At 34.8% G+C, this 20595-nt stretch overlaps 4 protein-coding genes across 5 annotated transcripts; 1 reads left to right on the top strand and 3 right to left on the bottom strand.

Moving 5' to 3' along the window:
• Positions 1 to 3793: 3793 nt before the first annotated feature.
• LOC125219641 lies at positions 3794 to 5739 on the bottom strand. Of its 2 annotated transcripts, none has more exons than XM_048121671.1 (4): positions 5554 to 5739; positions 5330 to 5417; positions 4326 to 4408; positions 3794 to 4249 (listed from the first exon to the last, which is right to left on the bottom strand). In XM_048121671.1, the coding sequence occupies exons 2-4, from the start codon at positions 5405 to 5407 to the stop codon at positions 3994 to 3996; spliced, it is 417 nt and encodes a 138-aa protein (XP_047977628.1). In that variant the 5' UTR covers positions 5408 to 5417; positions 5554 to 5739; the 3' UTR covers positions 3794 to 3993. The 2 variants fall into 2 exon arrangements, with proteins under 2 accessions (XP_047977628.1, XP_047977627.1); XM_048121670.1 differs by having other exon boundaries at positions 5508 to 5739.
• A 710-nt stretch (positions 5740 to 6449) lies between these two features.
• On the top strand, positions 6450 to 7778 carry LOC125220064. The gene is made up of 2 exons (XM_048122182.1): positions 6450 to 7345; positions 7430 to 7778. Exons 1-2 carry the CDS (start codon positions 6474 to 6476, stop codon positions 7647 to 7649), a joined length of 1092 nt encoding a protein of 363 aa, XP_047978139.1. The 5' UTR covers positions 6450 to 6473; the 3' UTR covers positions 7650 to 7778.
• Positions 7779 to 11741: 3963 nt separating this feature from the next.
• Positions 11742 to 13039, bottom strand: LOC125220573. The gene is made up of 2 exons (XM_048122732.1): positions 12407 to 13039; positions 11742 to 12182 (listed from the first exon to the last, which is right to left on the bottom strand). The coding sequence occupies exons 1-2, from the start codon at positions 13037 to 13039 to the stop codon at positions 11742 to 11744; spliced, it is 1074 nt and encodes a 357-aa protein (XP_047978689.1).
• Positions 13040 to 15451: 2412 nt separating this feature from the next.
• On the bottom strand, positions 15452 to 16245 carry LOC125185251. The gene has a single exon (XM_048081753.1). The coding sequence runs from the start codon at positions 16194 to 16196 to the stop codon at positions 15747 to 15749; it is 450 nt and encodes a 149-aa protein (XP_047937710.1). The 5' UTR covers positions 16197 to 16245; the 3' UTR covers positions 15452 to 15746.
• Between the last annotated feature and the right edge of the window lie 4350 nt (positions 16246 to 20595).

Consider the following 20595-nt stretch of genomic DNA (forward strand, 5'->3'; position numbering starts at 1 on the left):
ATGATGGGGAAGTAGGGTATTTATAGATGAAAAATACAGAGAATCTTTTTTTAATGAAAAATTCAATATTCAAATTTGGTTGTTTTCTTCCAGAACCCGGCGGCTCAGTCCACAGATTCTGGCAGAAAACTAGTGGTTTCTGATTTTCATTAAATCGTGATCTTTTTATATTTTCGTCCAATGAATAAGATGTGTTCTTATAAATACGAAATTTGAGAAATGTTAAAAGTGAAAAAGCGCAATTGTATTTATTTCAATCTTTATCTTCTGGTTTTCTAATAACTATGATTTTGAATATGCACATGTTTTGAACATGAGGAAGGCGTGTAACTAATAAACTATTTTATTACGCATAAATACATTAAATTAGTCTTATGCTATGTTCCAGTCAAAACTAAAATTGAAAAAAAAATTTAAAAACCAACAAAAAATATAGTGTGTACACGTGCGCGTGCAATGTGTGTGCGCAGTGTGTGTTGTATGTGTGCTATGTTTATATAGTGAACATAAATTAACCCAAACATTCAACAAAAATTATCCCAAAAATTCACAATCAACTAAACATAAGTTGTGTATATATATATAGACATGGAAACGTAAGAGTTTTGTAATAATATTTTAGATGTATATATTATATATATTATTTTTAAAATTTCCACATTGACTTATTTGTTTTTCTAGTTCCGTCCCAGCCAAGATAGTTGGTGCGTTACATTTGCACGAGGTTTAAAACAGAAGAAATTATTTTTGTCAAAACTAGAAACAGTTCAACCACATTGGAACAACCCAAAAAAGAATACGACTCAACTATCTGCCATAAGGTCGCTTAACTGCTACAGTTCGTAGGCGTAGGAATAAGAGCATTAAATAAAAAAAGAGCATTTGCTTACAAGTACATCGGCCAACTAGCTAAATCTGACCTGGCAAAATAAATACATACTAACCGAATATGGAATCTGTGTTGGGTTACCCGAATTGATAACGCGTTTACACAACTAAAACATGAAATGAGTTTGAGCCCACTTAGCGTTTCAAGATTCGGTAAAAAACGAATCAAGTTATACTAAAACTCTTAAACGTTTCAAATCGTCGATTACTCTTAGACCTCCATAAACTGAAGACCCCTTATGGCATAACAACAAATTGGCATATAAGGCAAAAAAAAGAGAGAATTCAACATTAATCTGCACAAAAATCCACAATCAACAAAATATAAAGGGGTGTATAGACATAAATCCAAGCATAAATCACATATAATTAACCAAAGGAAATAATAAATTCTTACTTGTATATCTTTATATCCGAGCTTTCTTGATTCAACCTCACCACGGGAAGAAGACATATGGAAATTGAAGTATGATAATTGATAAATAATGAACAACTTAAGTAAATAAATGAGAAAAAGAAGTAGACAAGACAACAACACTTAGCAAATTGGAGAGAATGAGAGTACAAAATAGTGAAAATCGAGATTGAGAAGAGAAATACTCGTCAACACAAGAATGGGTGAGTAAAAATGATGGGGAAGTAGGGTATTTATAGATGTAAAATACCGAGAATCTTTTTATAATGAAAAATTCAAAATTCAAATCCGGCTGTTTTCTTCCAGAAACCGGCGGCTCGGTCCACGGTTTCTGGTAGTAAACCGGTGGTTTCCGATTTTCATTAAATCGTGATCTTTTATATTTTCGTCCAACATACGAAATTTGAGAAATGTTAAAAGTGAAAAAGTGCAATTGTATTTATTTCGATCTTATCTTCTGATTTTCTAATAACTATGATTTTGAATATGCATAAATAAATTAAATTAGTCTTATGCTATGCTCTAGTCAAAACTAAAATTGAAAAAAAATTAAAAACCAACAAAAAATATAGAGTTTGTGTGTGCGCGCAATATGTGTTGTATGTGTGTTATCTTTATTTGGTAAACATAAATTAACCCAAACATTCAACAAAACTTAACCCAAAATTTCACAACAACTAAACATAAATGTGTGTATAGACATAGATCCAAGCATAAATCACATATAATTAACAAAAGGAAATCATAAATTCTCACGTGTATATCTTTAGCCTTGAAACAACCTTTTCCTTGTTATCTACTTGCACCACATTCTTCATCCTTCTCTTCTTCTTTTGTGCGGGGTTTAAAAAATTGATGTTTAAATGTCAAGTGGAAAGAGAATAAAGTAGAAAAATAAATTAAATAAGACAGACTAAGAATAAATAAAGTAAGAAAAAATAAAAAAATTTGCCAAAAATAGGCAAACGCCAAAAAAAAGGTACAACTCAACTATCGGCCATAAGGTCGCTTAATTGCTAGTACAATTCTTAAGCGTTGATATTAGAGCATTAAATGCTTATTGCCTTCTTACAAATACATTGCCAAACTTGCTTAAATCCGACCTGCCACAATAAATACATAGTAACCGAATATGGAATCTATTCCGCGTTACCCTGTAAAATAACGCGTTTACACAACTAAACCATGAAATGAGTTTGAACTCACTCAACAATTCAAAATTAGGGAAAATTAAAATCTAGTTATTCGAAAACGCTAAACGTTATAAATCACCAAACCGAAGAAACCCTAATGGCATCACAACAAAGTGGCATATAAAGCAAAAAAAAACTCAATGGCATTAACTGGAACAAGATTAAACAAAGAGAATTCAACAAAAATCAACCCAAAAATTCACAATCAACAAAACATAAAGGTTTGTATAGACATGGATCCAAGCATAAATCACATATAATAAACCAAAGGAAATCATAACTCACTTGCATATCTTTAGATTTGAGATTTCTTGAAACACCATTTTCCTTGTTACCCGGATAAATAACGCGCTTACACAACTAAATCGTGAAATGAGTTTGAACCCACTCAGCGATTCAAAATTAGGGAAAAACTGAATCTAGTTATATGAAAACGCGTAAACGCAAATCGCCGATTACCCTTAGACCTTCCAGATCCAAACCGAAGAAACCCTTATGGCATCACAACAAATTGGCATATAAGGCAAAAAAAACTCAATGGCATTAACCGGAACAAGATTAAACAAATGATAATTCAACAAAAATCTACCAGAGGAAATCGTATATCAGATTAACAGGAAAAAGGTACACGACCAACAAATCTGGACACAAATCAGAATTGTAAAGTGTACAAAAGTTGATTATAATGGACATAAAAGTAAAAATAAAGAAAACCTTGATGAGGAATCCATGAAGCCTGCTGGACAATAATCTAGGACCTCATCCTCGTCTGATTCTTCTCTCAATTTACTGGTTCTCATGAGTAAATTTTGTAGTTGTATGTTTTTTGAGAAAATTGGATGTGTAGGGGAGTCTACTACTATATTTCGAAATATGTACCCAAACTTTTATTTCTTCCATTTATGGGAAAAACGCTATCGGTGTTGGCGTGTTTATAAGTAAAACATCATCTCTATTGGCGTTTCTATATTAATTTCTGATTTATAAAAATACTCTCTCCGTCCCACTTTAGGAGTCTCAGTCATTTTTCCATACTCATTTTATAAAGAATAAACCTCTCTCCCCTTGCGGTCTGGTTCCATTCTCCCATTACCGGGAAGGAGTAAACCTCTCCCCTTGCGGTAACCGTTCTCCCATTACCGATAAATCACAGAACCATATTGCACCATCTTCAATTAAAAAATTACTATGTAGTCCTAAACAAAAAAATGTGGAGTGTTTATGTTTTATAGTACTACCAAAATATGACAATTCCAAATAAATGTTATTCTGTATTGTTTATTTGGATTGAAAGCTCTGGAAGATAAAGAATCTGAAGTAGTTTTTCAAATTAATTCACATACATAACTAAGGGACAAATAAAAGTGCCTATTTTTCATTAAAATTACAATTCTTCACTAAGTGTGCATCATTGAGGCATGAAAACTACACAGTTGTTGGTGCAAGCACTGAAACAGCTGAGAAAACATTTGCAGAATTTCTTGAAATATACAACAATCACCTATGTTTCTTTCTAGCATGTAGATGTGAAATTGAGCTCGGAGGTCTCTTCTTGGAGAAAGCTCGGGTTTTGCTTTCTGATTCTTCTTCTTCGCTGTCCTCATCAGCTTTTTCTGCAGGCAGGGTTGAAGCTTCATCTTTCATGGCACCTTTTATTTTGTTGTTATGCAGCTTGGCAAGCAACTTTTTTTCAACAGGATTACTCGAACGAAGAAATTTGGATTCTTTAGGAACAGTTGCACCAATTCCAAGCCTGTGAAAAATCACCAAATAAAATTACATTCAGAAGTTAAACTATGATGCAGAGATCTATCCGGAGCTACACTAACCTCATGGGACGGCCTTCCAATTCTATCGAAGGTGGTTTATCAATCGACGAGGTTTTAGTCATGTTATTAACCCATTGCTCAGCCTAAAGAGAAACAATATGTTTATAAGAATCTATTCATTTCAAGGCACAAAATTTGTATGCAAATAGTATCACTGCTAAACCACAGCCCAACATCAAAGTAGATCACATGAGCAAACAAAATAAAAAAGGAAACAGATTAAGCACCCAACACAAATTTTCAATATCATGTCAAGATCTTTGTTTGTACTGCATCACCCGATCAACAAATGTCTATGAAAATACCAATTCTACAAATTTTCCTCACTAGTATATAACAAGAAGACCTTGCGAAAGATCACTTGAAGTAGGAAACTACAAGAATCGTCTCAATATGAGCAGACCTAAACTAGAAAACTACAAGAACCATCTCAATATGAAAGATGACAAACTTGAAAACTACTAGAATCACCTCAATATGAAAGATGACCTAAACTAGAAAACTACAAGAATCATCTAAATGAGAAAGATGACTTGAAACTAGAAAACTACTAGAATAATCACAATAGAAAGATCACCTTAACTAGAAAACTACCAAGGATCATCTCAATGTGAAAGATCACTTCAACTAGAAAACCAAAATAACCGCCTCAATGTGAGATGACCTAAACTAGAAACTAGAAGAATAGTCTCGATGTGAAGGATCACTTAAACTAGAAAACTAGAAGAAGAATCACAATATGAAAGATCACCTATACCATAAAACTACAAGAATCATCTCAATTTGAAAGATATGCTAAACTAAAAAACTACAAGAATCTTCTCAATGTGAAAGAACACCTAAACTATGAATCTAAAAGAATTGCCTCAATGTGAAAGATTAGCTGAAATTCAAAATACAACGACATCTGATTCGAACAATTGGCTATATATACAAAGAGTTATGGTATGAAAATCCATCCACATTAAAAGCAAAGCAATGAAGCATAAGAAAATATGGTATACCAATTTGAAAGCATGATTCAGCTTCACCAACTGCGGCTGCGGCTTCTTCTTCGGATCCTCTTTTGCAGCACTTGCCATCTTCTCACACCTGATCACCGGAAGCACTCGTAAGTAGAAATTATCGACAAAACAGAAAAAATATAGGAATTGGAATTAATAAAACTGAGGAAATTTGCACATCTCATTAGAACAATTCTACGAAGAGTGGAGTGAGACGGGAAGACCAGATGAACAATTGAAGTAGGAATTATTGATGCCGCTGAGCTGAGGATGAGAAGGTGTGGTGATCGGAAAAGTTTGCTGATTGTGGGTGGCAGGGAGAAAACAGCGGCTGAGGAAGGCGGGGAGGGTTTCGCGCCGGTAAGGGGGAGAGAGAGAAGGATAGTGGGTTGGATTCTACAATTTGGGCCCTAGATTTTGATTTGGACTTCTACCTTTTTGGGTTTTGTATAAATAATTTTTTAAATTAAATTCTTGAGTGTATATAATATATTTAATATTTTTATTATTCTTTAGTATATTAAAGTTATTCAATGTTTATATTTAAAAATATTTTAATTATTTATATAAATTATTAGTAATATATTTGTATTTAAATTGTTGAAAGTATTGTTGTGTAATACTTTGACGCTTCTTTTTTTTTTTTCTCAAAATATTGAAATGTGTGTTTGGCATAAACGATTAATTATGATGATTTATTTGATTTTATTTGTTGACAGTTTTAAATTAGTATAAAGAAATTACTCGATTGATATTGTACTGTTGCAAAATAATTAAACTTTTAATTTATTGCGTGGACTGGATTTTCAAATTTAGTTTCTGATAAGTCACTACATATTTCAAAAATAAAAAAGTGTCATCATATATTCTTAGTAATTAAAAAAAATATGGAATGTCATTTTTTTCTTATTTTACCTCAAACACTAAGAACATACTCCTAGTTATTTTACTTAAAGATTATACAGTAATAAATTTTAAGTTTACACTTTAAAAACGTTAATTATTTGAATTGATTTGAAACACTGTATGTTTAACAAAATAGCCATAGGGTTTAAGCAGAAGGGCTTTCAATCTGGGAATTTGGTTGGCTGGAATTTTTAACTGAATCGAAGAGGTAAACTGCTCTCAACTTCTGTATTCAATAATGATGTTCAATCAAATTCGCAGATTCAATTTTTACGATGCAAGACTATGTCGCGTTGCTTCTCTCCCATCACTCGCCCATTTCCTGCTTCAATTCAGCCAACTTTCATCACCACCTGCAAATGCCCTAGAATCTAACTCAATCGACTCCAATCCAAAGCCATTCTCTGCTTTTTATCTGGAAAACAAATTCAATTTTCCCCCAAAACGAGCCCTACTTTACTCCAAGCTCCTCAAATTTGATTCCGCTGAAAACCCCCTTTCCGTTATCGCGTTTCTCAAAAATCACCATTTCACCGATTCCGAAATCTCAAGCATTGTTAAGAAATGGCCTTTAGTTTTGAGGCGCACCCCCGAATCCAATGTTCTGCCCAAGATTGAATTTTTCCGTGATTTGGGATTATCAAGCTCACAATTAGTGAAGATTTTGACAGTGCAGCCAAATGTGCTGGACAGAAGCTTAGAGAGCCAGCTAATCCCATGTGTTGATTTCCTTAGGAGCTTCCTAGGGTCGGATGAAGATGTCGTGTTCTCGATCCTGCGCCACCCCGGTATTCTTAGGGAGAATTTGCAGAAGACAATCTTGCCTAATGTGGGAATCTTAAGGGATGCAGGTGTGCCCGAATCCCACATTGTAGCCTTGCTGAGAGCTGATCCTAGACGCGTAGCTCTTGCTCCCGACACCTTTAGGTTAGCGGTGCAGAGGATTCTCGATCTCGGCTTTAGTCCCGACACAAAAGCTTTCATCACAGGGTTGAAAGTTATGAGGCAGTTGAGCAATTTGTCGTGGAAGGAGAAGGTCAGGCATTACACGAGATGGGGCTGGTCCGAGGATCAAGTGCTCGCTGTTATCAGGAAGAATCCAAGGATCATGTCTGTTTCCAAGAATAAGATTACTAAAATCTTGGATTTCATAATCAACACGATGGCGTGTGATGTTTCTGTTTTCATGGCCAGGCCCGCGATATTGGGGTTGAGTTTCGAGAGAAGGATTGTGCCACGGTGTGCCTTTTACCAAGCTTTGCTGTCAAAAGGTTTCGTCAAGAGCTCAAGCTTTGGCTCGCTCCTTGTCTGTAGTCATAGCTTGTTTGTTGAGAAATATGTGAAGCGTTTTGGGGAGAAAGATCCTGAGGTCTTAGAGCTATATAAGGAAATTTTTAGTAAATGTAAAGCTTAGATTTTTTATGTACTTGCTAGAAACTAACAGATACTGATCACCTTTAGCTTCATCTGTGTTTTTATTGTTATTAATTAATTAATGCTACAACGACGAGTCTGTGGCCTGAGCTGGAACGCGTGTTTGTCCCATTTGCTCGATCAAGTTGGGGTAACTGGTTTGCCTATGGTTTATACGTACATTTCCCGTGATATATCTCATGAGATTTTGATGATGATATGCACATTTTGCAGACTGATGTGGTGCTGGTGATTGTAAGCAAGGGTTGCTGTCTGAGAATTTTGCTTCGAGATAGATTTTGTTTCTAAGTTAAATTAGAACTTAAAATTGCCTTGATTTGCAATTTTTTAAGTGATGACATCTTTAGGTCTGTTGGATTTGGGAAATTGGTATATTAGTTTTCAATTTTCGTGGTTGGTTTCTGCCTTAACCCTTAAACTTCATACCATGATCTGTTTGGATGTTATCTAAATTGTGTATTAGACTTTCTTTGAGAATTTGAAATCTCATATTGTTTCCAAGAGTGTGAATTCTTGTTTTACTATCCAGATCTTGTTTTTGATCTATTTACATATATATTGGAAGGAAGAGTTGTTCTGTTTTGGACTAAATATTTAAGGTAAGATTTGATGTGTGTGTTTGAGAGAGAGAGTTCCTCCCGTCGCCCGACCCATCACCATGAGCCCGTGCAGCTCTACGACACAAGCCCGCTGCCATCTCTCAACGAACTGATGATCAAGGGATCACATCCGTGCAGTATTATTTAATTTTGTTATTTTTGTGATTTTAGAGTATCTCTTTTAATCTCATTAACCACTTCATAAATTCCTTTCAGGGTTTGGATTTCCTATTTAAAGGAGACCTTTTAGGATGATGAGAAATCTTTTTTGTGCCGTGAAATAAAGTCTTTTAGCACTTTAAGGATTTCTCCACAAATCATTTTATTCTTACAGGTGAGCTCTTGGATTGATCGGAGGAAAATTCATAACAAAGAGAGAGATCTCCCTTTGTTAATATAAAACTAAACCAACAAAATTTCACTTTCATTCCAATATAAGGTTGATGATATAGTTTTCTATATTTAGGATTTTAAATTTTTAGGATTTATAACTTTTTTATCATTCGTAATTTTTATTGTTTATGATGTGTAATTTTGAATGTTTTTAAATAAAGTAATTTTACTGTATATTGTTTCTCTGTATTTCAATTTTATAAATAATGTGATAAAAAGTAATGTGAGAAGTATGGCTAGATGAATGGAGAGAGGTAAAAAGGGTTGTGTAAGTTACAATTATATCCAAAAAGATATACACTTATATATATATTGAGATCTCTTTCCAACAAAGTAATGTTGGTGGAGTGATAGAATCATAGAAATTCTCTTAACGAAGTAAAGGCATGTGGCTTTGACTCATTTTCTAAAACATTTTTTAATTTTATGCTATTGCATTCATTTCCTTTGAACTTTCTCATTTCTCTTATAAAGCATTTAATAATTTTTAATATTTTCAATTTCTAATAATTTAAAACTTTTTATACATTTTATAATTTTCTCGTGTTAGGCATTTTTTTTTCATTTCTCTTGTAATGTAACTTATTTAATTTTATTATTATTATTATTTCTCAATTCTCTTCTAATACATTTAACTTTTTATCTTAAATAAGTCAAAAGATGATTCCTCAATTAAATAACACTGTCTGCAAAAGCTAATATAAATTACCCATAATTTATTAATGGTATCACTAGAAAGTAATCAAGGATTATGAATTTATGATTGAGAAAAAAGCTAAAAAGAAGATACAAAATGGTTCAAAATTTGGCACTCCAAACCGGTAGAATTATTTCGCACACTCAAAAATTCTAAATTCACCATTGATATCAAGTGGTAACACGCATGCTTAACAAATCAAGCTTCTAAATATAAATGTTAATAATGTTATGGCCTTCCTTTGAAAACCGCTTAAGTAAAATTATTTTTGCCAAATTTAAATTTTTTAAAAGTATAAATGAATGTTAATTTTAAATGGGCTCCAAATGTAAAACAGATATCCAGTGAACCTCCCAAATAATTAAGAAAAAGGTAAAAGAGAGGAAAATCCAATTTGCATCACAAGAGAAACATTAAACACAAAAAGGCAGCAATATATATTATACAGAAATCTTTAAAGACTGCATCCACCTGCAGTTTGACTTTCAGCTGCAACCAAAAATAGCAAACCAAAATTCTAAAGAGGGAAGGAAGTTAACAGATCAAAAGTTGAATATAATCACACAACAGTCCAACAGAATCTAAGGAGAAACAGACAGCAAAACAACAGATCTAAAACATATAATGACATAATTTCTTCCTTTTGTTGGAACAAATTAAATTTAAGAGCAAAAATAGTGTAGAGCTCCCTTCAATCCAAACAAGGCTCAAACATGGGTAACAGAAGCTCCTTACATATGCAATCCACAAACCAATCCAATTTTATTTTTTTTGGATAGGGCTGAGGAATCCATAAATTAGCAGCTTTTTTTCACCAGCAAGATCCTTTTATTGGACTTAAAAGAGCTCCACAAAAACTCAACCCTTGAGGTTGGGAAACAAAACACAGTAACTAACAGAGATTCCAGATCTATAAAAATACTAACAAGAAATTAAAGCAGCATAGCATATAGCAAATCTTAGTGGTAAACCCTAAATTTTGGTTTTAAACCTAGTTTTGGAGAAACCCTAGTGAGAAGGGATGAGAGAGCCTGAGATGGATGGATATGAACACTGTGAAGCCAAATTTATAAAGTGATAAGATATGGTAAATAGATATTAAAAAAAATTAAAAAATGGTAAGTAGTTGGGGATGGAGTTTTCTAGGTTATTTTTACAGACAGAGAGCGGTACAAATCTGCAAAGTGTGTGTAATTGAATAGATGATTAGATTCCCTTTAAAGTCACATGCACTTGTCTTTCAAAAGTTAACGGTAATGTCATCATCTCTACCCACTGATGATCGCCACGTGTCCAAACACACTGGTTTATTACTCCCTCCGTCCCGCTTAAGATGACACGTTTTCCTTTTTAGTTTGTCCCAACTAAGATGACACATTTCCTTTTTTGGTAACTTTCTCTCTCCAATTAATACATTCAACCACTTTTTCTCACTCCTATTAAAATATTCATCTATCTTCATCTCTCTACTTTAATACCTACACTCACCTTCTCTCTCTCCAATTAAACACTTTAACCAATAACTCCTAAGCAATGTGTCATCTTAGCCGGGACGGAGTGAGTAGTATGTACCAGATCATCTTTGTTCAAATTTCAAATTTGTAGCCAAATTGAAAGCAACATTCTGCAACAACTTAATATTGCAGTATTAACTATTGAAAGCAACATTGTTCAGTCAGTCGTTCAGTCTAAATTGCGAAGAGGTTAATATTACAGTAACTTATAAGATTAGTCTACGATACTTTTACTTGATCATATTTAGAGTATTCTCAACGGTTTCTCTAAAATCTTTCTTATTTTTTTCTAACTTCTGCCACATCAGTGCCACATCAGCACCATAATTTATCCTCAGTTTTTAGCCAACTTTTAGCCAACTGCTCCAATGGTTTCTCCCTTATTTCTCCCTTATTTCTCCCTAACTCAACATTTCATTTTTACATCATCACTAATTTAATTGTTTTATTTTTTTATATAATAAATAGCTAATTTAATTTATAAGACAAAACAAATAATACTCCCTCCGTCCCGGCTAAGATGACACATTGCTTAGCCGGCACGAGATTTTAGGAGTTATTGGTTAAAGTGTTTAATTGGAGAGAGAGAAGGTGGGTGTAGGTATTAAAGTAGAGAGATGAAGATAGATGAATATTTTAATAGGAGTGAGAAAAAGTGGTTGAGTGTATTAATTGGAGAGAGAAAGTTACCAAAAAAGGAAATGTGTCATCTTAATTGGGACAAACTAAAAAGGAAAACGTGTCATCTTAAGCGGGACGGAGGGAGTAGTAATAAAGTTCGTTGTATTAAACACGGGTAAACATTACAACGACGAAAATTAATAAAAAAAATAGTACAGGAATGGAAAAAAAATTCAAAGTAAAAAAATTCAAGGGCGGTGGGCGCGGTTTCTATTTGCCCACAATTCTTCGATCATATCGTGTTGTAGTGCTCGATGGGCCTCCTTCTGGTGTATGTCCATGAACGCCTTGAACCGTTCATGTTCGTTGTACGGTACACCCCGGCGGGCGGACTCGGACTCGGTTGAGATACCGTGACTCGATGATGCAACACTGGTGTCGTTGGTGACGTTGAGGACGCCTTCGTGTTCATCATCGATGATCATGTTATGCATGATGATGCACGCATACATGATGTCGGCAATATCCCCCTGGTAGAAAAAGCGCGTCGGGCCCTTTACCAGTGCAAATCGCGATTGGAGCACCCCAAACGCCCTCTCCACATCCTTGCACGTTGCAGACTCTTGCGCTCGGGCAAAATACTTTCTACTATCTCCGATTGGGCATCTAATCGTCTTAAAAAACACGGGCTATTGCGGATAGATGCCGTCAGCCAGGTAGTACCCCATGTTATGCACATTGCCATTGGCCGTGAATTCGATGGAGGGGCCTAACCCGTTGACCCGCTCGTTGAAAAGGGGCGAGGAATTGAGAACATTTAGGTCGTTGTTCGACCCGGCTATACCAAAATAAGCATGTCAAATCCAAAGCCGTTGGTCGGCAACGGCTTCAAGAATGACGGTGGGATGCGTACCTTTGTAGCCGGTAGTGAACTGGGCCTCGCCACGCGGTTGGGCGTTCTTCCACGCTGCCAGTGCATACTGATCGATGCTGCCGAGCATCCCCGGAAAGTCGTGGCTCCTCCCGGTGCCAATCCAGCAGGAAGCGCGCGATTAGCTGCGTCCGGCGAGCGAAGGTAGTGCTCCCCAAATATCTCTCGCACGCCCATACGACAAAAATTCTTCAGGCACTCGTTGCCGGTCGTCTCGCCGCATTGCAGATACTCATCGAACATGTCGGCGGACCCTCCATATGCCAATTGTCGAATGGCAACAATGCATTTCTGCAGGGGCGATAGACCGGGCTTCCCTGTGGCGTCTCGCTGGAGTCGGAACTCGGGGTAACGCGCGGACAACGCATTAACAATGGGCAGGAAGAGGGAGCGGCGCATTCTGAATCGGCGACGAAATACATTTGCCGGATAACGTGGTTCCTCAGCAAAATAATCGGCGAACAGCCGATCGTGCCCACCAGCGTGGTTGCGGGGGATGTATCGGCGCCGCCTGCGGATTGGCCGTTTGGGGTGGCTGCTGCATTCGAGCAAGCTCGCTTTGTATGAAACGGGAGATATAGTTGTTGACTGGGTTGTTGGCGAAACCCGCGACATCCCATCCGGTGGGAGCGGGACGTACCTCCTCTTCGGAAGAAGAATGAGATATCTCCTCGTCGGACCGAGAATGAGAAGACGATTCAGAATTCATTAAATATAGATGGAGAGAAAGAAAATAAATGAAGAGAGAAAAAGGATGAGGATGAGGATGAGGAGAGAATGAAGAGAGAAAAAGGATGAGGATGGGGAGAGAATGAAGAGAAGGTGTGTATTTATAGGGGGGAAGTTAAAAAAAAAAAAAACAAAAAATATATTTATCGCCGAATTATCGCCCACAGTGGTCGGCGATAATTCGGCGATTTTTCGCCGGTTGGCGATAAAACGGGAGGAAAAATCGCCGAATTATCGCCGACCTCTCCCATTGGTCAGCGATAACTCGGCGATAGACGGCGAAAAAACGCCGACTTTTAGCCGACACCATTGGGAGTGCTCTTATACTATAGTAGCATTTGTACACTTGCGATAAAAATTATAGATTAGTTTTAAAAAATGTATCACCATGACAAGTGCGAAGTTGCAGTTTTAGGAAGAATATACGAATTTTGATGTTAAAAAATAAAGAATGATAGAGCAACTTTGAAAATGGTAGACAAATACTGAAAATGTAGACATTTAGCAAGTAGAAATTTGATCGATAAATCTTGAATATTTTCTTTTGAAATAGACTAAGTACTACTCTCTATCCCATATGACTATTTTCCTTTTTTATTTGTCTCAATCAAGGTGACTCATTACTAAAAATGGAAATACTTTTCTCTTAAAAAGATTCTCTCTCTTACCTTACTCTCTCCATTTCACACACAAAATAAAGTTGTATAAATTCTCATGCCGCTCAAGGAAGGAGTCATCTTTCTTGGAATAGAGAGAGTATATTTTTGATGAAATGAAGTTGGCTGACAACTTTTATCTTTTACTACTATAAAATTACCACTTATATAAATTGCAATTTAAAAATCTGATGATTAATATACAAATCTGTAGACTCCAGTATATATACCAACATAAATGAATGAAATCCAAAATTATAGTAGTAGTAGTTTAAAATATTATACTATACTACCTCCGTTCTGAAAGTTTGTCCCATTTTTCTATTTCCGTCCGTCCTTCAAAATTTATCTCATTTCACTTTTTACTATATTTGGCAGTGGACCTCATATTCCACTAACTCATTCCTACTCATATTTTATTATAAAACTAATATATAAAAGTATGACCACAATCCAGTAGCCTTTTCAACTCATTTTTCATTACATTTTTTAAAATCCGTGCTGGGTCAAAGTGGGACAATATTTGAGGAACAGAGGTAGTAATTAACTTAAGACTTTAATCATCCATCAAATAGTCCGGCCCAAATCTCATTTTGTTGGCAATCAGCCCAAATCTCATTTTGTTAGCAGTCAGAATTTGTAGTCAGCCCAAAATAGCAATCAGAATTTGGAGACGGCCGGTTTACAGAATTCATTTTCCACCACAATCTAACAATGGTTTTGTAGAAACAAGTTCCACTTTCCTAGGCCCATATGTAGGTTGTTAACTTGTTATGAAGACTTGGGCTTTCACTAATCTGATTAATGCTATTTGGGCATGACTCATATTGAAGGGCAAGACTCTGTTCATACTAAATACTTAATCCAATGTGATTCGACTCTCTTATAAACAACAAAAGAAACCTGAGATCGAGTTTTTGCTAACACGACTATGACTCGATTACATAATTTAAATAAAAGAACTAGGCATAGTCATGGAATCGTCTAGGTCGACCCACAAGACGTCGGGGTATGGGCTTCGATTGGCGCCAATATGGGCCTTGTGGAGTGAGGCCCGTACCACGTGACCCACAAACCTAATCATATAGCCTTCTCATGTAATTTCTTTGTTTTGTGCTGACAAAAACTTAAATGGTATTTGTCTTTGAAAAGCAAGTCAGCTAATAATATTTAACTTTGTTTAGGCCCATTTAGATCTGAGCTCATAAGATATTGAATCACAATTGTTTATTCAAAATGGATTGTTAATGGAGATTTGTGTTTTTATTCCATGTCTGAGTTTTTTCGAAGACAAGTTCTCCACTACTTTGGGTTTTGCACAAATTTTGATCTATGTTCTTACTATAAGACATATCTAGCTTGTTCAACCCTTGGTAAAGAAGGACGGAGGCAGACTTCCACTACCGCTCTTGACCCAGTCGTGGAATAGACTCTAGTGAACGAGCCTCGTCTTTCCATAAAATAAAAGATTTGTGCTCCAACATATCGATAATTTAACGATTTTATAAGAATAAATAATAGTAGAAATTTTTTCTTTGTGCCTGTCCACCATAGATGTTACAATTATAGATTTGTATGAAAAAAAAGTCAATACACAAAAAAAAAAAAAAAACCAAGGAGACAATTAATGAGCAAGATTCACTTCAAAAGAAGCAAAGATCCACAATCATATTATTACATCAAAAAGATCTTAAACTGCAAACATTTGTACACATGAAGAAGGAAGGCAAAGACTAGCTGCATATCACATTAATTGTCTACACATAGATCATCATAAATAGATCCTTATACATCTTTACACCAATCACATTAATCCCCTCCTACCATTGACTCACACTCAATAAAAAACAATGACATGAAAAATCACCCAAAAAAACTAAATCACTTTACACACTCATGATGATGATGATGATGATGATGATGATGATGATCTTATCCTAACCTTTGAAATCAAAAACACATGAATTCTCATCAGCCTCATCAATAATGTCTTGAATCTTGAGCTCATCAATACTCCCCAAACTCTTTCCACCACCAGATTTCTTAGCCACATTGACATGTGATGATCTCTTCAGCCCCAGCCTCTCCCTCCACCGGCTCGCCCCCTTCGCCACCCGGGCCGACAGCCCCTCAAAGTCGTCGTCGCCTGCCAGCAGCTCGTCGCGCAATGTGGTGCAGTTTTCCTTCAAGGGGAGGATTTTCCCCTTGGAGAAAAGCTCATCTGCGGCGATCATGGTGTAGGTGGGCGCCGAGAACTCAAAATCGGCCGACACTGGCGCCTCCCGGTAGCTGTTTTCGAGCTGCTGGGACTCGCCGAAGTCGTTGGAGAATGAGATTCTTGGACCCAAATGCTGTTCGTTCTTCATCATGTTCAAGCTACACGCCATTGTAGAAGAAACAAAATTTTGAGGTTGTAATGATTTTTTGGTCTTGGTCTAGGTCTAGGTCTAATCACATGCAAGTGTGAGGATGCTTTATATAGAGGGGATGAATTTAGAAATTTATTTTGGTACTAACTATATATTCTGAATTTCAAGTTTGAAATTTCAAGACAGTAATTTCATGTCTTTTTTAATGATAGGGTTGTGATAGAATAGAGCAACTGTGTAATCGAGGAAACGTAAAGAGACACAGAATTTACATGGTTCACCAACGTTGCGTTGGTTATGTCCACGGGCAGAAACGGAGAACAGATTGCATTCACATTGTTTTCAGATTACAAAATTACGTGCCCTACTTCTATATAAATAGGCACATGGACGACGGGCTAGACCCAATATAACAATTAAGGCCTAAAACAGAAACATATCATGGAGACTAGCGGCAAACGATACATATTCAAGGCATACTAACAGATAGAGACTTTTGCACAACAGTTCACATAAAATATCAAAAAATTGATTTTTACGAATAAACAAAGAAATTTTAGCTTGGTAGGGACTTAAGTCTCTCGTTGATCGGCAATGTATATGAGAGTGGTGTTGCATGTGCATGTAAGGATTTTTAAATCATTGTTGTTAATATTTTTTTGCAATAGGAAACAAAACAAGCACTTTAGGTACAACTATTGAATTACCATATATATTCAAGACATGTTTTGTACAAGAAGACCATGATTTTGGCCTTGCTATTGCATAAGAGGATTGTACTATCGTATTTATAAATAATCTGTTTCAGATCTGTGTATCATGCAGAATCATGTACGATGTGTGGGATTTTAACGTTTTCCAAATTTTTTTGTGTTTGTTTTTTTGGTGATTGAATTTTTTTTGCAAGTGTTAAATTAGGTTATAGAGACATGTGAATCCACTAAGTGTCAGTGTATCTGTATATGACTAAACCTGCTGGCTGATTATGGTCAGTACATGTTTGACCATTTGATTTGCTTGATTCTTATTTTTGTCTCTTATTACATAATCATAAGTGCATGTTACATGATAAACTTTCTTGTCATTTAGAATACATTCTAGTATTTCACATTTTTCACTATAAATTTATCAAGAAAGAAATGAGCTAGAGATAATTAAGATAAAACTGTTACTCTTTTTATTTCACTATAAATTAGTAGTACCGTCTTGAGCCAATGAGAGATAAAGAAAACAATGAAATTCTTATTTTGAATGGAAATGTTTAACTAACTACATTTGTTGTGATTTATTTATGTACTGTATATAATTCAACATATATCATTTTTTGGCGGTTGAGGTTTGTAATACCAATATCATAATGCGTAGATTCAAGAAAATATAGTGATCAAAATAGAGGATAATAATGAATAGTTTTAAATGATTAATCATTTTATGAATTTGTATTGTGGGATTCAATAATGAGTGCGGTTCTATCCCCAAACTTTGTAATTTATTTAAATATTTTTTCATGTTAATTGTAGTTCTGAACTCTGAGGTTTGAGTCGCTCTGCAATAATAGATTGGCCTTTGAAATTATGCAAACACAGCACCATCTTTGGATTCATGTTGCAGGTATGCCCGGGTCTACAGTATCACCTGAAAATTCTGAAGTTGAAGACCCCCGAATATAATGAGAATATTCTGATTTATTTTGTAAATTATGTAGAAATATATATTTTCCACCTTGACCGATATTCAAGTGGAAAATATATTTCCGGACATCAAAACAATTTTTTGTTTTGAAATCATATCATAAACTATAACTAATAGTACTTGTGAAATCACTGTATTTCGAAAGGTAGAAGGACCTTCCCAGGATCATTCACTTTTATTAGATTGATTTTTAAGACATTGTTTAGAACTACTTAGAGAAATTTCCTCAAATACTACAAATTAAACTCGGTAACAAAGTTGCAATAAATTAAATTGATCTCACATGCATGGCCATGGGAGGTTGAAGCTGTATAGATTTATTTATTCAACAATATTATTATTATGTTTATCTCAAATCTTGTTGGCCAAATCTACAGAGTTTTTGTAATGTGCATGCTTGGATTCTTGATCCTTGCATATGTCTTCCCTTGGAAAGATGTAATCCAGTTTTTGACAGTGACAAAACTTTTGACTGAAGGGAAGACAGCAAAAAGTTGATATCTTCAAAAAAATTTCCAAATTATTAATATATGCCTAATTGTCATAACTTTATAATAGAGTCCTTATCGCTTAAAGATTAAATAATTACACTCCAGGTCACATTAGGTTTACCTGGGAACTTGAAGAGCATAAATTAATGTATAAACTCTGATAAATGTTTAGATCTTCATCTCAAAAAATTACACTTAGATTACTGTTTTACTATCGATATAAGTACTGAAATTTCTTTTTAAGTACTGAAATTAATGTCATGTTCTTTTTAATTTTGAATGAGTGTAGTATTCTAGCTACAATATTATAATTGGAGCACTATAATTCGGCTATATCCCAACTTGCATTACATTTTCACTTTTTTTTTTTCTTCTGTCGATTGAATTATGAAGTTTTTTAAGTATTTAAAATGTGTTAGTAAAAGAGCCAAACTGGCAAGTCCAAGGGCACATGTGCGAGTGCGACCGACATTTTATACACAACAAACACTACTATATCTATATGCTCTATTTTGACTCACACATGAATCCACGACCACTAACACAAAATGTGTACGCTCCAATTTTTATTTTATTTGGAGTATTATAAACTAGATAATTTTAGATATTTCGATCTATCATTCAGTACTTATATACCGAGGCGTGATCATTGCTAACTTTTTTAAGTTGCTAACTCTGTTAAATCACGAACGCAATGTATTAAAAATGTTAACATGATAATATTAAAATGTCAACGCATAATTTTGTTGACATTTCAATAAACTGTATTGACATTATGTGCTAACGTTTTTATTACACTATATTAATGAGTTAACAGAATTATCAAATTAATAAGTTAGCAATATAACGCAATCTCATTATATACTACTTCTATTTAGTTATACTATAGTACTTCAATAGTACTTCAATGAAAATCTTCCATTTCCCATGGTGAAAAAAGAGCAATGGAATTTAATCCTTATCTCGTAAAGACTGTGATTCTTATAAGATAAGAAGGAATATGATAAATTAATTAATGTGAGGTGAAACTTGAAGATTCTCAATCTTGGCCAAATAAAAGGGCCACACATGGTTAAAAGGTGTTAGTCAAAGGAGTATAAAACAGGTGGCTGATTCCCAATACTTCCAACTAGTAAAAAAAAAGAAAAGATCAAAGTGTGGCCAAATCCATTCATCAAAAGGTGGAGAAGACTCGCAAATTTCTTCTCTCTGTCTCCTATCTTGTGAGCAACTTTTGTCTTTTTTACACCAAAATTTGGTTCCTTAATTAACTATTTTTGTTCTTTGCCACGATTTGTGTCATATTCCTACGAAAATGAAATTTTACTGTGTTCAGTACGAATTATATGATAGATTTTGTCTATTTGTGGTTCCCACCTTTCCTGGACAACAAGATTCACAATTAAAATTTTACTAGAATAATTGATAATAGAATTTTGTATAAAAAGTTCACTAGGAATTTCGTTTGCTGCAAAAAAGCAATGAGATAAGAAATTTGATATTCAAAATTGACCTAATAGTTGAATGAATGATTTAGTCAGCTGTTAATGGAAATGGGAGTACTAAGATAATTATCAATTGCATTTCACATCACTAATCCTAATAGATTTAGCAATAATTTGTGCAGTAAACGTAGATGACAAGCTTTACCACATGGGATATAGCTGTCTAAAATCTTAAACTAGTGTTGTATAAATTCAGCAAGATTCACCGCCCACTATCGTGGTCATGGGAGACTAAAAATTAAAATAATACAGATGTCACATTATATTGTTTACTTATTTTCTACCTCAGTACTCCTAAACATATGTAGCAAAAGTTAAAAGAAAAAAAAATCAAATAAAGCACCATATGCCTGTAAAAGTTCACAATGGTTTGATTTGGGAGGAAAATTAATCAAATCCTGTTATGTACTGTATATCACTAGTAAAGAAAATGATAGTTGATGCTAATGATTTAACAGCATAACTACAAAATTCAGCCACAATGAACAGACCTGGTTACTGGACAAGGAACTAAACAATATTCATTATTCAATACAGATACAAATTGGAACCTGAGCATGTGTAAATCATAGCATTGATTCAAATCATAGACACATGCCAAGCATGTTGTAAGTAAGTACTCCCTCCGTTACATAGTAATAAAGACATTTTATTTTGCGCACTCGTTTTGTAAAAATAATTATAAATAGTTAAAGTGGAGAAAAAGTAAAATAAGAGAGAGAATATTAT

The sequence above is a fragment of the Salvia hispanica genome, chromosome 4 (assembly GCF_023119035.1).
Source record: "Salvia hispanica cultivar TCC Black 2014 chromosome 4, UniMelb_Shisp_WGS_1.0, whole genome shotgun sequence".
In the NCBI taxonomy this organism is placed as follows: Eukaryota; Viridiplantae; Streptophyta; class Magnoliopsida; order Lamiales; family Lamiaceae; genus Salvia; species Salvia hispanica.

Coding starts and splice junctions, on each gene's coding strand:
- LOC125219641 (XM_048121670.1), bottom strand. Junction 4,409..5,329: donor TGAATCATGCTTTCAAATTG/GTATACCATATT, acceptor GTTTCTCTTTAG/GCTGAGCAATGGGTTAATAA. Junction 4,250..4,325: donor TTGGAAGGCCGTCCCATGAG/GTTAGTGTAGCT, acceptor GATTTTTCACAG/GCTTGGAATTGGTGCAACTG.
- LOC125220064 (XM_048122182.1), top strand. CDS start 6,474: ATGATGTTCAATCAAATTCGCAGATTCAATTTTTACGATGCAAGACTA. Junction 7,346..7,429: donor AGGAAGAATCCAAGGATCAT/GTCTGTTTCCAA, acceptor TTTCATGGCCAG/GCCCGCGATATTGGGGTTGA.
- LOC125220573 (XM_048122732.1), bottom strand. CDS start 13,039: ATGTCGCGGGTTTCGCCAACAACCCAGTCAACAACTATATCTCCCGTT. Junction 12,183..12,406: donor GTTCACTACCGGCTACAAAG/GTACGCATCCCA, acceptor TATCCGCAATAG/CCCGTGTTTTTTAAGACGAT.
- LOC125185251 (XM_048081753.1), bottom strand. CDS start 16,196: ATGGCGTGTAGCTTGAACATGATGAAGAACGAACAGCATTTGGGTCCA.